This window comes from Chaetura pelagica, unplaced genomic scaffold (assembly GCF_000747805.2).
Source record: "Chaetura pelagica isolate M959 unplaced genomic scaffold, ChaPel_1.0 scaffold168, whole genome shotgun sequence".
In the NCBI taxonomy this organism is placed as follows: Eukaryota; Metazoa; Chordata; class Aves; order Apodiformes; family Apodidae; genus Chaetura; species Chaetura pelagica.
In genome coordinates, this window is record NW_009954220.1 from 208,714 (window position 1) to 219,659 (window position 10,946).

The window sequence follows — 10,946 nt, forward strand, 5'->3', positions numbered from 1 at the left end:
GTAGGACTCCACAGGCAGTTTTCAACTTTTGGTGCTTCCCTACAAGATGGCAAGAGCCATCAGTGAAAAGAGCGAATTGTTTCTCAGTCTCTGGTAGATAATCATATGGTGGAGCTTCTTGAACCCGTCTCATCACTTCTTGTGGTGGCATTCCAACGTGGGTGCCTTCTGGCCAGTTTGTAATTGCTTCTACAATACCTGGTCATTTAGGCCGTCCTATTCAAGCTCACTGGGTAATTAAAGCAGTCCATTTACTCCAAGTTGCATCAGTGGCATGATGGATAGGACAAAGGTTATTCTGTAACATGAAGCTCAGTACTGGTCATCTGGGCACCAGGGAGGAGCTGCGCTTCAGTGCCGATCACTTCCAAATCAGCTCTAACTCCTTCATATGCTGCAAGTATGTCCTTTTCAGTTGTCATGTAGTTGGCCTCGGAAACTCTGTAGATCTGGCTTCAAAATCCCAAGGGTCGTCCTTGAGTCTCCCTAGTGCTTTCTGCCAGAGGCTCCAGCTAGGACCGTTGTACCCGGCTGCAGTGTAGAGCACATTTTTGATGTCTGGCCCTGTTTGAACTGGTCCAAGGGCCACTGCCTGCACAATCTCCTTTTTGAACTGCTCAAAAGGTTTCTGTTGGTCAGGACCTCATTTAAAGTCACTCTTGTTTTGGGTCACCGCATAGAGAGGTTTCACAATTTCACGGTAATCTGGAATATGCATTCTCCAGAAACAAACAGCCCCTAAAAAGGTTTGAGTGTCCTTTTTAGTAGATGGTGGGGCCATACTGTTAATTTGTTAATCACGTCCATTGGGATCTGGCGATGTCCATCTTGCCACCTGATTCCCAGGAACTGAATCTCTCATGAAGGTCCCTTGACCCTGCTTCTTTTTACAGCAAAATCAGCATCCAGAAGAATGTGGATGATATTTTTACCTTTCGCGAAGACTTCTTCTGGCGTATCACCCCACACAATGATGTTGTCGATGTACTGCAGGTGTTCTGGAGCTCCACCCTTTTCCAGTGCAGCGTGGATCGGTCCATGGCAAATGGTGGAGCTGTGTTTCCACCCCTGGGGCAGTCGATTCCAGGTGTACTGGACTCCCCTCCAGGTGAAAGCAAACTGTGGCCTGCACTCTGGTGCTAGAGGAATGGAGAAAAATCACCAAGGCTGGAAAAGACCTTTAAGATCATCAAGCCCAGCCTATGACCAACACCACCACATCGGCTAGACCATGGCACTAAGTGCCACATCCAGCCTTTCCTTGAACACATCCAGGGATGGTGCCTCCACCACTTCCCTGGAAAGTCCATTCCACAGTCTAATCAACCTCTCCGTGAAGAAATGCTTCCTAATGTGCAACCTAAACCTCCCCTGGAGCAGCTTGAGGTTATGCTCTCTTGTCTTGTTGCTAGTTTCCTGGAAAAAGAGCCCAGCCCCCACCTGAGTACAACCCACCCACCTTTCATGTAGTTGCAGAGAGTGATAATGTCCCCCCTGAATCTCCTCTTCTCCAGGCTGAACAACACCACCTCCCTCAGTCTATAAGACTTTCCCTCTAGTCCCTTCACCAGCCTTGTTGCTCTCCTCTGGACCTGCTCCAGCACCTCAATATCCTTCTTGAAGTGAGGGGCCCAGAACTGTACACAGTACTCGAGGTGATGCCTCACCAGTGCTCTGCAGGGGAAGAATTACATCCCTAGTCCTGCTGGCCACACTATTTCTGATACAAGCCAGGATGACATTGGCCTTCTGGGCCACCTGGGCACACTGTTGGCTCATGTTCAACCGGTTGTCAACCAGTACTCCCAGGTCCCTGTCTGCTGGGCTGCTCTCCAGCCACTCTTCCCCCAGTCTGTAGCATTGCCTGGGGTTATTGTGGCCAAGTGCAGGACCTGCACTTGGTCTTGTTGAATTTCATGCCATTGGCCTCAGCCCATCAACCCAGCCTGTCCAGGTCCTCCTGCAGCTTCTTCCTACCCTGCGGCAAATTGACGCTCCTCCCCCAAGCTTGGTGTAATGTGCAAACTTACTGAGGGTGGACTCAATCCCCACATCCAGGTCATCAATAAGGATGTTGAATAGGACTAGGCCCAGTACTGATCCCTGAGGGACACCACTGGTCACCAGACACCAGCTGGATGCAGGTCCATTCACCATCACTCTCTGGGCCTGGTCATCCAACCAGTTTTTAACCCAGTGAAGGGTGCACCTGTCCAAGCTGTGGATTGCTAGCTTCTCCCGGAGGATGCTGTGGGAGACTGCATCAAAGGCCTTGCTGAAGTCAAGGTAGACCACATCCACAGCCTTCCCCTCATCCAATAGGTGGGTCACCCAGTCATAGAAGGAGATGAGATTAGTCAGGCAGGACCTTCCTTTCCTAAACTCATGTTGGCTGGACTTGATCCCCAGGTTGTCTTCTACATGCCACTTGATGGCACTCAGGGTTATCTGCTCCATTATCTTGCCAGGCACCGTGGTCAGGCTGACAGGCCTATAGTTCCCCGGATCCTCCTTCCAGCCCTTCTTGTGGATGGGCATCACATTGGCCAACCTCCAGTCATCTGGGACCTCCCCAGTCAGCCAGGACTGGTAATTGATTGAGAGTGGCTTAACCAGTTATTCCGACAGCTCCCTCAGCACCCTAGGATGAATCCCATACAGACCCATGAACTTGTTTGGATCTAAGTGGCACAGCAGGTCCCTAACTACTTCCTCATGAACTACAGGAGGGAGATTCTGCTCCCCATCCCTGTCTACCAACTCAGGAGCCCAGTTGTCCTGAGGGTAGCAATTATTTTTGTTAAAGACTGAGGCAAAGAAGGTGTTAAGCACCTCCGCCTTTTCCTTGTCCTCTGTTACTAAGTTTCCCCCCCTCATTCAATAAGGAATGAAAATTTTCCCTGACCCTCCTTCTGTTATTAATGTATTTATAAAAGCATTTTTTTATTATCCTTTACAGAGATGGCTAGTTTAAGTTCTAGCTGATCTTTTGCATCTCTAATTCTCTTTCTACATGACCTTACAATATCCTGATTCACCTGCCCCTTTTTCCAAAGTTGATACACTCTTTTTATTTTTTAATTCTTGTAATAGTTCCCTGCTCAACCAGGCCAGCCTTTTTCCCTGCTGGCTCCTTTTTCAGCACATCGGGACAGACTGCTCCTGTGCCTTCATAATTTCATTCTTAAAGTAAGCCCAGACTTCCTGGGGTCCTTTGTTTTTGAGGGTTGCTTCCCAAGGGACTCTCCCAACCAGCCTCCTGAAGAGACCAAAGTCAGCCCTCTGGAAGTCCAAGGTAGAGGTTTTGCTGATGAACCTCCTAACTTCTCCACATATTGAAAATTCTATCATATCATGGTCACTGTGCCCAAGAAAACCTCCAACCACTACATCTTCCACCAGCCCTTCCCTGTTCGTGAACAGTAGGTCCAGCATGTCACTACTCCTGGTAGGTTCACTTACCAGCTGTAGCAGGAAGTTATCTTCCATACATTCCAGAAACCTCCTGGATTGTCCCCTTTCTGCTGTGTTATACTTCCAGCAGACATCTGGTAAGTTGAAGTCCCCCATGAGAACAAGGGCTAGTGAACACAAGACATCTTCAAGTTGTTGAAAGAATGTCTCGTCAGTCTCTTTATCCTGGTCGGGTGGTCTGTACCAGAGTCCTACTAGGATATCAGCTTCATTGGCCTTCCCTTTTGTCCTTACCCATATACATTCTGCCTTGGTGTGTCTAACATTTAATTCTAGGCAGTCAAAGCACTCCTTAACATATAATGCCACCCCACGACCTCTCTTGCCTTGCCTGTCCCTTCTAAAGAGCCTGTAGCCATCCATTGCAGCACTCCAACCATGCAAATCATCCCACCACGTTTCCAAGATGGCAATTATATGCAATGTCAGTAGTGGCACACCACCTGGCTGCTTTCAACCCCAGCTTGTACTGAAGTTCTAGCATGTCCTGCACAGCAGCACTGAGTGGTGGTGTAACCTCATTCAGGCCGTGATAGTCCACAGTCAGCCTCCCTTTGCCACCAGGCTTTCGTACTGGCCAGATAGGACTGTTGAAGGGTGAGTGAGTCCTGCTGTTCACTCCTTGAATTTCCGATTGCTGGATCAGCTTATGAATGGGAATCGCAGAGTCTCTGTTGGAGCGATCTTGTCTATGCACTGTTGAAATTGCGATTGGCACCTGTTGGTCTTCAGTCTTCAGCAATCCCACTAGAGAAGGGTCATCTGAAAGGCCAGGCAAAGTACGCAGCTGTTCAGTGTCCTCAGTCTCTACAGCTGCTATACCAAAGGCCCACTGTACCCTTTCCGGTCAAGGAAGTATCCTTTCTTGAGATAGTCTATGCCAAGGATGCACGGAGCACCTGGGCCAGTCACTATAGGGTGCATTTGCCACTCCTTACCAGTGAGGCTCACATCAGCCTCCACAACAGTCGGTTGTTGAGAACCTCCTGTCACTCCAGAAATAGTGACAGAGTCTGTCCCTTTATGATTCAATGGCATTAGTGTGCACTGTGCACCAGTGTCCACCAGGGCTTTATATCTTTGTGGTTCTAATGTGCCAGGCCACCAAATCCACACAGTGCTGTAAACTCAGTTGTCCCTCTCCTCCCCTTGGCTGGAGGCAGGGCACCTCTAACATTGAGCATTAGAAGCTTATGCACCATCCTGGGTGATGACTGCTGCAGCCTTCTTCTTGGAAGAACCATTTCCTGTCTTTGTTCTGTTTAGTAGCTCTTGCACACGTATCTGGAGAATATTACTGGCTCTTGTCCCAGACACTCATGTCCTCTTTAAAGTAATCACTTAAGAGAGACCACAGGTGTCGTCAAAGTGGGTTCTGTCTCTCTCACTGCTGTCTCATAGCAGGATGTCTCTTCTTAATGGCTGCGACACGTGACCAATTATCTCCAGGGAGATTCTGGGGTTTATCTCCCTATCTGGTTGGCATCTTATTCTTTCTGTTAGTCATTTGTTCAATGGCTGAGGTGTGGAACTGATGGGAATCAGAGATTACGTCTCCATACTGTGTGCTTTGAAAGCCACTTCACACGCAGTTGGTCTTGCGTCATCATCAAAGCATCTCATGAAGGAGAATATATGGGCATGTGCTGCTGGTACAGCCTGAGCAAACCTCCAGAACATTTATGTGTTGCACAGAACATCATCAGGATTTGTAAGTCCATCTTTGTCGTAGATCACCTCTTGCACAGCTATTTCTCTCAAATACATGATGGCTTTCTCAAGAGTGGGTGTTCTGCTTCGGTGCCATTCAATGTCACCCTTATGGGGGTATCTCACAGTTAAAAAGAAGCTGGTCCCACAGGGTGGTAGTCCCCACCTTAATACCAAGTGCTCTATCAATCTCTGGCATCTCTGGCCAGGGATTCCAACTGCTTGGCTTCTCTTTCATCCACGTTATGGGTTTCAGCACCACTATCAAAGAATCAGAGCAAAGAATCAGAGGACTGTGAAGTCCTTTCTCATGAGGCACAGTTCCTTCATAGAGAAAGGCTGGACAAGGTCATCGTCGTCATGTGATTGAGGAGGGCCTGCTGTTCTATCTGCTTGAGAAGGGCCTGCTCCTTTCTCTTTTTGAGATGTACCTGCTCCATCACCTGATTTAGAATCCTCTCCTTCCTCAGTTTAAGTCTCTGTTGACGTGAGGAAAAAGACTCTATAACCCCAAGAAGCTATAAAGCAGGTATATTTTATTGCAGTGATGGATGCATGGGGGATCGCTCCTCTAAACACGCACACCAATTGACAAGAATATATATTTATTCACTTAAAAATATGCATATACACTACCATGACAAAATCTTGGTCTTTTGGCACTAATTCTTGACAAGAAAAAGGAAGCCTCTGTGTCTATTAAAAATTCCATTTCTTGTTTCTTTTTCCCTAGCTTTACTATAACCAGTGGATCTGCTAGGGTGAACTCCCCAGGTGCCTGTGAATCCTCCTCGGAGGTGGCAGCTAAAATCTGGCTTGGTTGTAACTTGAGACAATTTTATTTCCAGTGTCCCTTTTCTTTACAAAAGGCGCACTGATCCCTTGATATACCTCTGGGCTGATTGGTTCTTATTTTTTTACCAGGGTCCCTTAAGGCTCTATAGCTTTTGTTATTTCCTCCTTTTCTTTCTTGCTCTAAAGCAGCTACTGTTGCTACAGCCATTCCTTTGACAATATTTAGAGTTTTTTGATTTATGCTCCCTCATGGAAGTTTGCCTATATCTTTCCAATGAGCTATAATACAGCAAAATTCCTCCACTCTGTGACCCACCCATTCTGAATTTCTAATTGTTCTTGTTCAGGAGTAAGCCTCCTTCAATTACAGCAACAAAACCAGGTAGGGAGGTAAAACTTTCCACAAATTTTACTATATAGATCAATTGGGGGAGTCCAATAACAATTATATGCAGGGAAACTTAGACCAATGACATTCCCTGCACACAGATTCAATTGCTGATTGACAATTTTTACACTGGGGACAGGGGAATGCCAAACAATATATCAGAAAAAATCTATGCACTCTGCTTTCCCCAGTTCCTTTTCCCATACAATTTCCAAAATGTTCTTAGTGTTACTTAATATCTCACTCGCTTCATTCATCTCCACCCACACCCCTTGCGGGATAAGAGAACCATGGAACGGAACTCAACGCTTGCTTCATGCTCAATTCCATGTCTCAGGCGTGTCTGATTTTCTCAAGCCTTTCACACCACTCACTTCGTCTGTCGCTGACCACATCCCTCTCAGGATAGTGGAACTGCAGCTCGAGACTCTGCACCCACTTCATGTCAATAACATGTCTCATTCTCTCCCGCATTTGCTTCAACACAAATCAGATGCTATAATCATACATTTAAAATAAATTCTAATTACTGACAACTGACAAAAAAAAGGGACAGACACAATAGATTAAAACAATTCAAAAAACTTTATCTCAACCACAATTCCAGACCAGATTCAGGCATAGTCAATTTTACCAGTACCAAACAACATACAAGTCCAGGATATACCCCAAAGGGCCTACTGTGGACCTCTAACTCACAGTCCTGGATTACTGAAAAAGTTACATGAGTACTCTGGGACTCCAGACTCCTGCACCCTGCCTCGCACAGGACGTCTCCCACATGTTATGGGATACCAACCTTGTCAGCCATAGTTATCGTTACAGTTACAAAACAAAAGAAAAAGAATACCTTGTCCATTGAGATGGTCCTTGTCTGTCCCTGCAGTGATCTGAATGAGTCGAGGAGTCCCTCCAAGAAATCACCTGGGGGTACCCTAGGGAGTCCTGTCCTCAGCAGGTCCTGCAGCATGACAGAGAGTGTCCCATCTGGGTCGCCCAATTGACGCACGGAAAAAGACTCTATAGCCCCGAGAAGCTATAAAGCAGGTATTCTTTATTGCAGCACTGGGTGCGTGGGGGATCGTTCCTCCGAATACGCACGCCAACGGACAAAAACAATACATATATATTCACTTAAAAATATACATATGCATTACCTAACAAAAGAATAGGCAGGATTATTCCCTGGCTTCGTTATAATATTTAAATCATCTCCCCAAAGTCATTAACATAAAGTCACGCCCTTTCCCGCATGCGCACTGCCTCTCGGTGGTCGTGGGCAGGGGTCTCTTGGAGGAAGGCTAGTTGTCTTCTTCGCTGTGCTGGGTCATGTTGTTCCTCATTCTGGCAGGTTGGCTCATGTACGCAGTTGAATCCTGCTTCTTGGGCTATCAGGCAAGACACATCCTAGTAGTTCAGCACACCTCTAACAAACATTAACAGATTCTACTATTCAGCATCATATAGGTATAGCAAATGTAACCCTTAAGTCTCTAATTCACTATCGTTGCTTGAAGAAACTGGATGTCTCAGAGAGGAGCAGGTAAAAAGGGAGGAGCGTTTTGCCTTTGCTTTGCTCCTGGTCACAGGATTAACTAGTTTGATTAGAAAGGGAGTGGACTTGATCTTTGCAGAAGCAGGTTTTTTTGTAGCAGCACTAGTGGTGGTTTCAACAGCAGTGGTGGAGGCACCCTCACCAGCAGTGGCAGCAGCATTGCCTGTGAGGGATTGGCAGTGAGTGGAACACCTCACCCTACGCATCCACAATACATTATAAACATTGAGCAGAAGCATCCCTACTGCAACAGTGCTATTCAGATCAAGAGCTGGGAGATTCAGCTTGAGAGAAAATGGAGAGGTAAATTTGAACCTGCTACTGCCATTACAAACATAGACCGTTCCGTTCACTTTAGGATCTGTACCGTAACTACACATACAGTGCCCCCATAAAGATCAGTATCATAAACCCTAGGATCACTAGGCTGATAATTATATGGTTGATTATGGCTACAGCTCTGTCGATAGACCATAAAACAATAACAATAGCAGCTACACAGAGCATTATGCGCTCGGCTGCATACCACATGTACAATTGCATGTTGGGAAAAAAGTCCAGCAGATACATTGCAGAAAGTGTCTGTTCAGTTTTCAATCTGTCATTAAATTCAGCAGAAGTGTTTCCCATTGCTATCTGAGGGATTCCTCCCATCAGAGATGGAATGTTGAACACTCCCAATTAGTGAAAATGTATAATCTGGGCTCAAAATCGAGCCCCACGTTGGGTGCCAATAAAGTGTTGTCACAGTTTGACTCAGGATCAACAACCAGGACATAGGCACAGGCCAGGGGAGACAATAGTTGAGTAACGCAGTGTGAATTATTTCCCCTGCAAGATAGGGATGTGCATAATCTCATAGCAAAAAACCCAGATTTCCCCTTGTCCCCTCCACATTGGGTTTGGGTTTGAGGCTGCAGCAGAGAAAAGGCTTGTGATTATGGGCTGTTACACTATGCTACAACTTTGCTTGCTCTGAAAGGTGAGGCTCCAAAAGACTGGTGAGAGCACTATGTGGTCAGCTGTGGGGAAGAGGAAACAGAAAACAGGTGAATGAAATTCTGAGGATGCCTCCCACTGTGTAGCAGACAAGATCTCATGAAGGGGTTCTCATTGATTGTTGTTTGGAGTTTTTTGAGAGGAGGCGTTTAAGCCCTTGGGTAAATCCAATCTTAGAGTGCAATGCATCTTTGTTATGTGTTTATGACATTGTGCAGGCCTCTCATCTGCACTGGAAAGCAAACCAAACACTAATGCACCCATCCTTAACCACATAAGGTGAAAATAAGGTAGGAGCAGAACTAGCCTCATACTGAAAAGATAACAGTGGGAGAATAATGCACTCAATAGGACATTATGTTCATTTCTGGGCTTTGTCATATATTTCTTGTGTGTCTTGATGAAGTGTCCCTTAGCTTCTGTATTCCAGTTTACCATCTGCAACATGAGGATGCAGAATCTGAAAGTGAAGATGAGGGCATTCAAAATTGTGTGGCTGTAAAAAAAAATAAATTAAAAATCAGCAGCTGTGGTAGTGAGAACAATATACTTACTATGATAAGGGAACAATTTTAATTGTCACTAAAGATATTTTTTGAAAGTATACTTCCCTACTGTATTTACTCCTTTTTCATACATCTGAGTTGGATTGTATTGCATAGATGCTTCTTGAGTTTTGGAACTTCAAAGGATTGTTGCTGCTTATTATCTGGATTAGTTTATTCTTTGCTTTATGCTTAATTGGGAAATGAATGTTGTTATCTGATTTAGCCCTTCTTGCTGAAGCACATCTCCTTGGATGTACTGGCAATGTCTTAGACTTTGAAAATGTAATCTCTTGCTGAACATCTACTAGGTTTTATCAGTTGTGGCTAATCCTTTCTTTCTCTCCCCAGGTGTTTATGCACTGGATAGTATAATGCAAAACTGGTTTACACTTTTCACTCCAACAGAAGCTACTAGTATTGTTGCTACAACAGTGATGTCCAACAGCACCATTGTACATCTGCATCTGGACTGCCATCAGCAGGAGAAGCTGGCCAGCAGTGCTAGGACACTTGCTCTACAGTGTGCCATGAAGGATCCTCAAAACTGTGCCCTCTCTGCACTGACCTTATGTGAAAAGGATCACATAGCTTTTGAGACCGCTTACCAAATTGTTCTAGATGCTGCTACAACTGGCATGAGCTACTCGCAGCTTTTTACTATAGCACGATACATGGAGCACCGTGGTTATCCCATGCGGGCCTACAAGCTGGCCACTTTGGCCATGGCACATCTCAACCTGAGTTACAATCAGGACACACACCCTGCCATTAATGACGTTCTGTGGGCATGTGCACTCAGCCACTCCCTTGGGAAAAATGAGCTAGCAGCTATAATACCTCTGGTGGTCAAAAGTGTAAAATGTGCTACAGTACTGTCAGATATTTTGCGTAGGTGTACTTTGACCACTCCTGGCATGGTGGGACTTCATGGAAGGAGGAACTCTGTTAAGCTCATGTCACTGGACAAAGCCCCTTTAAGGCAACTCTTGGATGCCACAATCGGAGCCTACATTAATACAACTCATTCACGTCTCACTCATATCAGCCCGCGACACTATAGTGAGTTTATAGAGTTCCTCAGCAAGGCCCGAGAGACCTTCTTAATGGCTCATGATGGACACATCCAGTTTACACAGTTTATTGACAACCTAAAACAAATCTACAAAGGCAAAAAGAAACTGATGATGTTGGTTCGTGAGCGGTTTGGTTGATGAAAATGAGGCGGGAGGGGGGGAGGGTGTTGGTTTTTTACTTGAGCCTGCCTTTGTATCCTTTTGAACATAAAGAAACAGAGTCACACCGGTATTATATGTGTACAGTTATACTGAGTTTGCAAATAACTGTTATGTGAAAAGTTGTGTGGTTGTTTTTTTTTCTTTTTTCTGTTTTGTATGAGAGGTTAAAAAGGTTTGGTTTACACTGAGTATATGTTGTCAAGTGGTAAAAGCCCACATCGCTCTCCTGTCCTTTCTGTATA

The 10,946-nt window shown here is 45.5% G+C and overlaps 1 protein-coding gene across 1 annotated transcript in view; it reads left to right on the top strand.

Moving 5' to 3' along the window:
• LOC104393907 (zinc finger SWIM domain-containing protein 6) overlaps positions 1-10,680 on the top strand; it is a 105,189-nt gene extending 94,509 nt beyond the window's left edge. Inside the window, exon 14 of the mRNA XM_010003430.1 lies at positions 9,818-10,680. Within this exon, the coding sequence (XP_010001732.1) occupies positions 9,818-10,680 (863 nt within the window). The remainder of the gene's footprint in view (positions 1-9,817) is intronic.
• Positions 10,681-10,946: the final 266 nt, after the last annotated feature.